Source organism: Salvelinus namaycush, chromosome 4, assembly GCF_016432855.1.
Source record: "Salvelinus namaycush isolate Seneca chromosome 4, SaNama_1.0, whole genome shotgun sequence".
NCBI classification, from domain to species: Eukaryota; Metazoa; Chordata; class Actinopteri; order Salmoniformes; family Salmonidae; genus Salvelinus; species Salvelinus namaycush.
Window position 1 is genome coordinate 4822453 of NC_052310.1, and position 12039 is coordinate 4834491.

Below are 12039 nucleotides of genomic sequence, written 5' to 3' on the forward strand. Positions count from 1 at the left end.
GTAGGCGGGCCTTCTGACTTTGTGGCTGTGGTAACTAGTGATGGCCTAATTATTTTCTGGAAGAGGAAAAAAACACATGCAGCCTCAGAGACCGGGGCTTGTAGCCCACACAGTCCCTACAGGTGAAAACACACGCAGCCTCAGAGACCGGGGCTTGTAGCCCACACAGTCCCTACAGGTGAAAACACACGCAGCCTCAGAGACCGAGGCTTGTAGCCCACACAGTCCCTACAGGTGAAAACACACGCAGCCTCAGAGACCGAGGCTTGTAGCCCACACAGTCCCTACAGGTGAAAACACACGCAGCCTCAGAGACCGAGGCTTGTAGCCCACACAGTCCCTACAGGTGAAAACACGCATGCCGTTTGTTATGTTGGTAAAACATTCTTCTCACCTCAGTGTTCCCCAACTAATGAACACTGTCTGTCTACCATATAGAATCCTCTAGGTCAAAATAAACACTGTCTACCATATAGAACCCTCTCGGTCATTATGAACACTGTCTGTCTACCATATAGAATCCTCTAGGTCATAATGAACACTGTCTGTCTACCATATAGAATCCTCTAGGTCATAATGAACACTGTCTGTCTACCATATAGAATCTTCTAGGTCATAATGAACACTGTCTGTCTACCATATAGAATCCTCTAGGTCATAATGAACACTGTCTGTCTACCATATAGAATCTTCTAGGTCTAATGAACACTGTCTGTCTACCATATAGAATCCTCTAGGTCTAATGAACCCTGTCTGTCTACCATATAGAATCCTCTAGGTCTAATGAACACTGTCTGTCTACCATATAAAACCCTCTAGGTCTAAAGAACCCTCTCTGTCTACCATATAGAATCTTCTAGGTCTAATGAACACTGTCTGTCTACCATATAGAATCCTCTAGGTCATAATGAACACTGTCTGTCTACCATATAGAATCCTCTAGGTCATAATGAACACTGTCTGTCTACCATATAGAATCCTCTAGGTCTAAAGAACCCTCTCTGTCTACCATATAGAATCTTCTAGGTCTAATGAACACTGCCTGTCTACCATATAGAATCCTCTAGGTCATAATGAACACTGTCTGTCTACCATATAGAATCCTCTAGGTCATAATGAACACTGTCTGTCTACCATATAGAATCCTCTAGGTCATAATGAACACTGTCTGTCTACCATATAGAATCTTCTAGGTCTAATGAACCCTGTCTGTCTACCATATAGAATCCTCTAGGTCATAATGAACACTGTCTGTCTACCATATAGAATCTTCTAGGTCTAATGAACACTGTCTGTCTACCATATAGAATCCTCTAGGTCTAATGAACCCTGTCTGTCTACCATATAGAATCTTCTAGGTCTAAAGAACCCTCTCTGTCTACCATATAGAATCTTCTAGGTCTAATGAACACTGTCTGTCTACCATATAGAATCCTCTAGGTCTAATGAACACTGTCTGTCTAACATATAGAATCCTCTAGGTCATAATGAACACTGTCTGTCTACCATATAGAATCCTCTAGGTCATAATGAACACTGTCTGTCTACCATATAGAATCCTCTAGGTCTCATGAACCCTGTCTGTCTACCATATAGAATCTTCTAGGTCATAATGAACACTGTCTGTCTACCATATAGAATCCTCTAGGTCATAATGAACACTGTCTGGTGGTGGTGCTCGCTCTCTCAAGAGCAGACAGGTGTCTGTGGAACGAGTCATCCAGATTTCTCAGGATGTCCATAATATCTCAAAGTTGACATTGAAGCCCCCGTAAAGATCCAGGCTTGTGGATCTACATGTGTGTGACCCCTGGGAACCAGGTGTGTTATATCTCAATGTCCACAGGCCTGATGTCTCCTGTCTTCTGCTCCTGGACCCAGAGCTCTCTGTCTCTAGCTGGGTCCACACTCTGTAACAGCTGGTCCACTGGCTCCATCGTCTGCAAGGACACGTGGAAAAACAGTCAATACTCTGTGTGTGTTTCTGTGTGTGTGTGTGTGTGTGTGTGTGTGTGTGTGTGTGTGTGTGTGTGTGTGTGTGTGTGTGTGTGTGTGTGTGTGTGTGTGTGTGTGTGTGTGTGTGTGTGTGTGTGCGTGCACCTGTGTGTGTGTGCAGCTCTGAAAAATACACAGAAAAACAAGGCATTGAGTGCTCTCTCTACTGGTAATACAAGGTGGTGCTTGACTTACACTCTGGTTAAACATGTCCGTCTCATGCCGTAAGGTGGTGTACTGACACAGATGCTGTCGTATCATCCCCACCCTCTCTACCTCCAGCCTCTCCAGCTCCTGAAGGACAGAAAGGGTTGAAGGGAAGGTTTTTGGATTACGTGATTCAGATGAATCCTTTCTGTAGTTTGCCAGACTCACTGTTCCTGAAGATGGCTGAAGTAGAAACAGACTAGCACCCAGGCTACCAAAGCAATACGCTACATACAAATTCACCATCAGTGAAAAGGAGGAAATACAAAGGAGAATATGAACTACAGAAGAGTACAGATGAGTCTTACCAGGCTTGTGGTCACCATCTCCTCAAACCATTTGGACTGCGACTGGTTGTAAAGGTCGACACAGCGCATCAGGTCGTCTCCTGGTAGACAGAAAATACTGTTTTTGCCAAGGTTATCTATGCTTTTTGACACTGGCTGCACCTTTCTTTCCTCCGGGTTTATGAAGCTTGAAATGGTTGTTATATAACTTCTCCAGCAGGGGGAGTCAAAGTCCAAAAATGTATTTACAAAAGCAACAATATTTGACATTTTACATGTACATTTAAAGTCAATTAGGAGACGCTCATATTCAGAGTCTTACAATTATTGCATTCATCTTAAGATATCTAGGTGAGATACATCACAATCGTATCAAGTACATTTACCAAAAACAAAGTACACTACAGGACCAAATGTATGTGGACATCTGCTCGTCGAACATCTCATTCCAAAATCATGGGCATTATTTTGTAGTTGGTCCCCCTTTGCTGCTATAACAGCCTTCACTCTTCTGGGAAGGCTTTCCACTAGATATTGGAACATTGCTGCGGGACTTGCTTCCATTCAGCAACAACAGCATTAGTGAGGTCGGGCACTGATATTGGGCGATTAAGCTTGGCTCACAGTCGGTGTTCCAATTCATCCCAAAAGTGTTCGATGGGGTTGAGGCCAGGGCTCTGTGTAGGCCAGTCAAGTTCTTCCACACCGATCTCGACAAACCATTTCTATACAGGCCTTGCTTTGTGCACGGGGGTATTGTCATGCTGAAACAGGAAAGGGCCTTCCACAAACTGTTCCCACAAAGTTGGAAGCACAGAATGGTCTAGAATGTCATTGTATGATGTAGCATTAAGATTTCCCTTCACTGGAACTAAGGGGCCTAGCCCGAACCATAAAAAACAGCCCAGCCCAATTATCAATTAAGTTATCCATTAAGTTATCCACTTAGTTATCCACTTAGATATCCATTAAGTTATCCATTAAGTTATCCATTAAGTTATCCACTTAGTTATCCATTTAGTTATCCACATAGTTATCCACTTAGTTATCCACTTAGTTATCCACTTAGTTATCCATTTAGTTATCCACTTAGTTATCAATTTAGTTATCCACTTAATTAACCTCTAACGAGTCACAACCCCGGATCCGGGATCCCCCCATCAAAAAAGCTGACTAGCATAGCCTAGCCTAAAGCGACAGGGATATCATATAATACAATTTTCATGAAATCACAAGTCCAAGACACCAAATGAAAGACAAACATCTTGTGAATCCAGCCATCATTTCCGATTTTTTAAATGTTTTACAGGGAAAACACAATATGTATTTATATTTGCTAACCACGATAGCAAAAGACCCAACTTTTTTTTTTCACAATTTTTTTACTGCATAGGTATCTATCACAAATTCGACCAAATAAAGATATAAATAGTCACTAACCAAGAAACAACTTCATCAGATGACAGTCTGATAACATATTTATTGTTTAGCATATGTTTTGTTGGAAAATGTGCATATTTCAGGTATAAATCACAGTTTTACATTGCAGCTGCAATCTGAAATAGCGCCGAAGCAGCCAGAATAATTACAGAGACCAACGTGAAATACCTAAATACTCATCATAAAACATTTCTGAAAAATACATGGTGTACAGCAAATGAAAGACAAACATCTTGTGAATCCAGCCAATATTTCAGATTTTTTAAGTGTTTTACAGCGAAAACACAATATAGCATTATATTAGCTTACTACAATAGCCTACCACACAGCCCCATTCATTCAACATAACGTTAGCGTTAGCGAATAAACCAGCAAAAGATATTACTTTTTTCACTAACCTTCTCAAACTTCTTCAGATGACAGTCCTATAACATCATATTACACAATACATATAGAGTTTGTTCGAAAATGTGCATATTTAGCGGCACAAATCGTGGTTATACAATGTGAATAGTAGCCAAACTTCAAACAAAATGTCGGGAGAAATCTTGGGAGAGGCACCTAATCTAATCAATAACTAATCATAAACTTGACTAAAAAATACAGGTTGGACAGCAAATTAAAGATACATTAGTTCTTAATGCAACCGCTGTGTTAGATTTTTAAAATTAACGTTACTACGACATACAGCGTGCGTTACAGCGAGACCGTGCCGAAATTAATGGCGGAATTATAGTTTAACATTTTTCAACAGAAATACGAATTAACAGCATAAATAGTTCTTACTATTTGATGAGCTTCCATCAGAATCTTGTGCAAGTTGTCCTTTGTCCAGAATCATCGTTGCTCGGTTGTAGATTGTCGTCTTCAACTTTGGAATTAGCAGCAAACATTAGCTATGTGGCGCAGACGTGTCCAACTCTTCATAACGCAGCACAAAGAAAATTCCGAAAATCGCAATATACTGATATAAACTGATATAACTCGGTTTAAAATAACTACATTATGATGTTTTTAACACCTATATCGAATAAAATCAGAGCCGGATATATCTAAGGCCTATAACGAGAGCTTTTCAGAATGCCATCCTGAGGTCTATCTCGCGTCATGACAAACGTTGAAAAGACTGCACCCCCTGTTCCAAGAGCTTTTATACGGCCTCAGATCTACCTAGCAACCCCATTCCAATTCTCACTGCTTACTGACATCTAGGGGAAATCGTATGCAGTGCATGTCGACCCATAGATTACATGCAAATTAATAAACTGACCCTGGAACAGAGTGCCCGATTTCAGATTTCTCACTTCCTGACAGGAAGTTTGCTGCAACTTGAGTTCTGTTTTACTCACAGATATAATTCAAACGGTTTTAGAAACTAGAGAGTGTTTTCTATCCAATAGTAATAATAATATGCATATTGTACGAGCAAGAATTGAGTATGAGGCAGTTTAATTTGGGAACGAATTTTTACAAAGTGAAAACAGCGCCCCCATATTGACAAGAAGTTTTAAGGCCTAAAGTGCAAGTGATATGAAGCACCTAATATCAGTTGTCATAGTTAATATACAGTATAATTCAATTTTTACTATTAGCAATTGCTGATGTTATTTTCAATACAGTCCAACAATAAAGTACTGTATTTGCTGTTTGCTATATATTCACTGCAGCTTACTGTAAATTCTGGTGCATTGTGGAGAAAAATTGTGGGAGGAGGAAGAATCGGTGGCTCAATAACATATTTTAATTGCATGCCTTATAAATGGCTATACGGTACACCTGTTAGTAATATTTCGGTACCAATTTAAGGGATATATGGTAGTAGTTCCCAAACAATTAAATGTATAAAGGGAACAGATCAGAGTCGTAGCGGGTCTTAGACCAGTGCGAGTGAGATTTTTGGAATGAGTGGATTCCTGCTTTTTTGCAGACCCATACGTTGTGTCAAGCTGGGTAAAGAACAAACTGGGAATGGTTACATCTGGGAAAGTTTTGAGAAGTGGAATCATTTAGATTTTTTGTGCATCCTCCACCCAGAGGAAGTGGGCGCTTCGCGTCACACAGCTCAACATGTGGCATGCTTTCCTCTCTGGAACAGGTCGCCGCTTAAATCCTGTGATCTGTGAGGTAGCGTTGAGTATAGAGATGGATCAAATGAAAAATAATATTCCTGGTGTTTGTGACACCTGCCGTTTGGTGAGACGTAGACCCGGTGGCAATGGCAAGACTGAGAATACCCCGTCTGTCTTGTTAAGCTTTTGGCACAGAGTTTCTAGCTGTTAAGGTCAGGTTAGGTTATGTTTGCTATTCTATGTTACGAACACGCTACAGTGCTTTAGGTGCCAAGGATTCGGATATGTTGCAGCACTGTGTAGAAGGGAGATCCCACAATGTGAGAAATGTGCAGGAGGGCATGGTCAGAGGGAGTGTACAGTTGCTATAGAGAAAGCACTGCGTTTCAACTGTGGGGGGTGGCCATGCAACGTGGGATCCGAAGTGCCCTATGAGAGAGAGACACGTTGAGATTGCCACAGTTCGAGTTGGGGCAGAAAGTTTCCTATGCTGAGGCAGTGAAGAGAGTAGAGGATAGCCCAAGGGTGAGTTATTTGACTGGGAGACCCCCCAGTGAGTAGGCCTGAAGAGAGAGAGCTCCAGAGAGGATGACCTTTAGTAAGGTTGGATTTCTTGCGTTTTATAGCCATGGTGATCAACTGCACTGCACTGATGGAGCGGAATTCACAGAAGATAGATGTGGTAGTTGCAGCAACAGAGAAGTATTTTGGGGAGATTTTAGTACAGAAGATCTACAGGAAGTATTGAGAGAAAAAGGATTCTATCTTCCCAGGCCAACGGCCTGGTGTAGGATCTTTTAGGGCCAAAGTAGTGGGACGGGGTGGCTGGATTTTGGGGCATAGTGTATAGGTGCAGGGTTAGATAGTGGTGCAATTCTCCCATTCCCCTTAACCCAGTTTTTTTGTTTGTGACCAAAATGTGCAATTTATACTCCGACCTGCGAAAGGCAGCAACACAGCGTCTAGTCTGCCGGAAAGCCACACAAAGAAGAATAAGGTAGTAGTAGTAGTAGTAGTAGTAGTAGTGGTAGTAGTAGTGGTAGTGGTAGTGGTAGTAGTAGTAGTAGTGGTAGTGGTAGTGGTAGTAGTAGTAGTAGTAGTGGTAGTGGTAGTGGTGGTAGTAGTGGTATTAGTAGTAGTAGTGGTAGTGGTAGTGGTAGTAGTAGTAGTAGTGGTAGTGGTAGTAGTAGTAGTGGTAGTGGTGGTAGTAGTGGTATTAGTAGTAGTAGTGGTAGTGGTAGTGGTAGTGGTAGTAATGGTAGTGGTAGTAGTAGTAGTAGTAGTAGTAGTAGTGGTAGTGGTAGTGGTAGTGGTAGTGGTAGTGGTAGTAGTGGTAGTAGTAGTGGTAGTAGTGGTAGTAGTGGTAGTAGTTGTAGTGGTACTAGTAGTAGTAGTAGTAGTAGTAGTAGTAGTAGTGGTAGTAGTAGCAGCAGCAGCAGCGGGTCTTAAACCTTTTAATGGTTGAATATTTACCCACGTAAATATTCTGTTCTGCTCTGTAATCACGGCCAGTTTGGAAGGCTTTGTTTTGGCCTTTAGAAGTGCAAGTGATATTAAACACCTAAGTATTGATTAATATTCTGTAATATGTAAATGCCTGCAGCCAACCTGCTTGCATTGATCCCAAAAAATACTGTAAAATACCAACATGATTACAGTAGCATTTAATTTATACAGTATTGTACTGTGTCACTGCTTTGCATTTTACAGTAACTTACAGGAAGCAGATGGCTAGTTACTGTGAATATTACAAGAACGTATTTTGCACTTGCCAGAGATGTAAAAGGTTTTTTGTTATAAATATAGGATATTTTGTAGACCAATGTACCCTTAACTTACAAAAACATTCCCAGTAACAGTTACAGAAATGTTTTACTTGCAATGATTGTGATGTGTGTTTTTTTTAATCAATTTTAGATGAGTGCACTGACTGTAAGCCGCTCTGGACGAGAGCATCTACAAAATTACCAACATCTAAATGTTAAAAATGAGCATTTGCAAAACACACTGCCTGGATATTATTCTTAATCTATTTGTATTTTGATTAAATGTGGCCTTGTTTGGGGGCATTTGAATAATACCCAGCAGTGTGCTTTGCAAGTCTTTGAGACCACAAAATCTACCAAAATAGCACTGCTAATAGCTCTACATTCAAAATGCTGTGATAAAAATGATAATAAAAGAGATTCAATTATTAAAAAATGAAGGTTCATTGTAATTTCTACACACTTTCTACCTGGTTTAAGTCGTTTAAATTCAGAGTATACATTTATGTTTTAAATATATTTTATATTTTATTTACTCATACACAAATAGCAAAACCTCCCGCGACCCACCATTTGAGAATCGTTGGTTTAGAGTGTCTGTTTATCATGTCATAAACAACTTTTTGTTTGAAGTTAGCTAGCTATACCCTAGTCTCGCTTGGTCAGATTTGTGCTAGAATAACCTGTAATCTGCACAGATAAAACCCTCAAGACTCCCAGATGGGGACGAAATAAGTGACACCAATATCAGTTATAACAAACATGTGAGTCTTTGACCCTACTGGCTAACCCCACAGTGACCTTTGATAACCTTTGGTTTGACCTTTGACCCGGCTCTGACCTGCTTGTGTGGATTTCCGCTGAGCCTTCTTGATGTCTTCCTCGATCTTGTTGCTTAGTTTGATCTCTAGCTGCTGGGTCTTCACCTCCAAGTCCTTCTGTCTGTCCGCTAGAGCCTTACGGGCCTACAGAGATACATGCAGATCTTCAAATCAAATCACATTTTATTGGTCACATACACATGGTTAGCAGATGTTTAATGCGAGTGTAGCGAAATGCTTGTGCTTCTAGTTCCGACAGTGCAGTAATATCTAACAAGTAATCAAACAATTCCCCAACAACTACCTAATACACACAAATCTAAAGGGATGGAATAAGAATATGTACATATAAATATATGGATGAGCGATGGCCGAGAGGTAAAGGCAAGATGCAAACGATGGTATTTGATACAGTATATACTGTACATATGAGATGAGTAATGTACAATATGTAAACATTATTAAAGTGGCATTGTTTAAAATGACTAGTGATCCATTTATTAGTGGCCAGTGATTTGAGTCTCTATGTAGGCAGCAGCCTCTGCGAGTTAGTGATTGCTGTTTAGCAGTCTGATGGCCTTGAGATAGAAGCTGTTTTTCAGTCTCTCGGTCCCAGCTTTGATGCACCTGTACTGACCTCGCCTTCTGGATGATAGCGGAGTGAACAGGTAGTGGCTCGGGTGGTTGTTGTCCTTGATGATCTTTTTGGCCTTCCTGTGACATCAGGTGCTGTAGGTGTCCTGGAGGGCAGGTAGTTTGCCCCCGGTGATGCGTTGTGCAGACCGCACCACCCTCTGGAGAGCCTTGCGGTTGAGGGCGGTGCAGTTGCCGTACCAGGCGGTGATGCAGCCCGACAGGATGCTCTCAATTGTGCATCTGTAAAAGTTTGTCAGGGTTTTAGATGACAAGCCACACTGTCGGTGTGCGTGGACCATTTTAGTTTGTCTGTGATGTGTACGCCGAGGAACTTAAAACTTTCCACCTTCTCCACTACTGTCCTGTCGATGTGGATAGGGGGTTGCACCCTCTGCTGTTTCCTGAAATCCACGATCATCTCCTTTGTTCTTTTTGACGTTGAGTGAGAAGTTGTTTTCCTGACACTACACTCCGGCTGTCTGGTCGTTGTTGGTAATCAAGCCCACTACTCTTGTGTCGTCTGCAAACTTGATGATTGAGTTGGAGGCGTGCATGGCCACGCAGTCATGGGTGAACAAGGAGTACAGGAGGGGACTGAGCATGCACCCTTGTGGGGCCCCAGTGTTGAGGGTCAGCGAAGTGGAGATTGTTTCCTACCTTCACCACCTCGGGGCGGCCCTTCAGAAGGTCCAGGACCCAAATGCACAGGGCGGGGTTGAGACAGCTTGATGATGAGCTTGGAGGGTACTATGGTGTTGAATGCTGAGCTGTAGTTGATGAACAGCATTCTTACATAGGTATTCCTCTTGTCCAGATGGGGCAGTGGGCAGTGTGATGGCGACTGCATCGTCTGTGGACCGGTTCGGGCAGTATGCAAACTGAAGTAGTTCTAGAGTGGCAGGTAAGGTGGAGGTGATATGACCCTTGACTAGCCTTTCAAAGCACTTCTTTGTCTGTTATAAGGTGTTATGAAGGCTTATAACTGCTGAGTCTTCTCCTCCAGGTCCTTCTGTCTGTCTGCTAGAGCCTTACGAGCCTACAGATGCATTCCAATGTTATACAGGCTGGCATAAGGTTGTTATAAGCTGTTATGAATGCTTATAGGAAAGTAAATGGGGACATACTTCAGGGTATTGCAGTAGGCTATTACTTTCTATTAGCCACTTGTGTGAAATGTGTGATGAATGTCTAGATGACTAACCATAACCCTAGATGACTGATGGTGAGGAGATGACAGGTCTGTGATGAATGTCTAGAAGACTAACCATAACCCTAGATGACTGATGGTGAGGAGATGACAGGTCTGTGATGAATGTCTAGATGACTAACCGTAGCCCTAGATGACTGATGGTGAGGAGATGACAGGTCTGTGATGAATGTCTAGATGACTAACCGTAACCCTAGATGACTGATGGTGAGGAGATGACAGGTCTGTGATGAATGTCTAGATGACTAACCGTAACCCTAGATGACTGATGGTGAGGAGATGACAGGTCTGTGATGAATGTCTAGATGACTAACCGTAACCCTAGATGACTGATGGTGAGGAGATGACAGGTCTGTGATGAATGTCTAGATGACTAACCGTAACCCTAGATGACTGATGGTGAGGAGATGACAGGTCTGTGATGAATGTCTAGATGACTAACCGTAACCCTAGATGACTGATGGTGAGGAGATGACAGGTCTGTGATGAATGTCTAGATGACTAACCGTAACCCTAGATGACTGATGGTGAGGAGATGACAGGTCTGTGATGAATGTCTAGATGACTAACCGTAACCCTAGATGACTGATGGTGAGGAGATGACAGGTCTGTGATGAATGTCTAGATGACTAACCGTAACCCTAGATGACTGATGGTGAGGAGATGACAGGTCTGTGATGAATGTCTAGATGACTAACCGTAACCCTAGATGACTGATGGTGAGGAGATGACAGGTCTGTGATGAATGTCTAGATGACTAACTGTAACCCTAGATGACTGATGGTGAGGAGATGACAGGTCTGTGATGAATGTCTAGATGACTAACCGTAACCCTAGATGACTGATGGTGAGGAGATGACAGGTCTGTGATGAATGTCTAGAAGACTAACCGTAACCCTAGATGACTGATGGTGAGGAGATGACAGTAGAAGCTGAAGCGATCGGTCCAATCATTATTTATAGAACAAGGACGTGGTAGTGTGTGTGTGTGTGTGTGTGTGTGTGTGTGTGTGTGTGTGTGTGGGTGTGTGTTGACAGGAAACGGTCCTATACTTAGGGGGCAGTTGTGGAATTTTAATCACGTCTGAGAAGATTCCTGAAATTCTACAGCTGCCAAGTGCAAGGACAGTTAATATTACGTTGAGTTCTGTATGTTTTACGAGTGTGTGTTTGTGCCTCTGTGTGCATGTCTCTGTGTGTGCGTTTTTGTGTGTGTGTGTGTTTGTTGCGTCTCACTGCGTCAGGATGCGTACCTTCTCCACGGCTGAGTGTCGTCCAACCAGCTGTTTCCGTAGTTCTGAGATGTGATGATTGAACCTCTTCATGTCCTTCTTAAAGTTATCTCTGAACGTCAACAGAGGCTTCTCCACCTCACTCTGGAGCTGAAAGAGTTAAATCACAGAAGTTTAAAGGCAGACCTGTTTGGAAGGCCTATGCTTGAAGTTTTTTCCTGGTCAAGTCACATGGTTAGCAAAAACAGCTGGCCTTTCCTATAAATAGATAATAAATAATGATATATTGTGATGACATTTGTTTTGTTTTTGTGTTGTTATTTATGCCTGTATCTCATATCCTCACACAGCAAATCGGTCAGTGTTCCCTACAATGTAA

General features: G+C 42.1%; 1 protein-coding gene across 1 annotated transcript in view; it reads right to left on the minus strand.

The window, feature by feature from the left end:
• Nucleotides 1–1826: 1826 nt before the first annotated feature.
• Nucleotides 1827–12039, minus strand: part of LOC120045324 (growth arrest-specific protein 7-like) — a 36460-nt gene continuing 26247 nt past the window's right edge. Inside the window, exons 5-9 of the mRNA XM_038990206.1 lie at nt 11682–11810; nt 8606–8729; nt 2511–2590; nt 2191–2289; nt 1827–1940 (exon numbers count right to left, since the gene is read on the minus strand). Coding sequence (XP_038846134.1) covers nt 1827–1940; nt 2191–2289; nt 2511–2590; nt 8606–8729; nt 11682–11810 — 546 coding nt within the window. The remainder of the gene's footprint in view (nt 1941–2190; nt 2290–2510; nt 2591–8605; nt 8730–11681; nt 11811–12039) is intronic.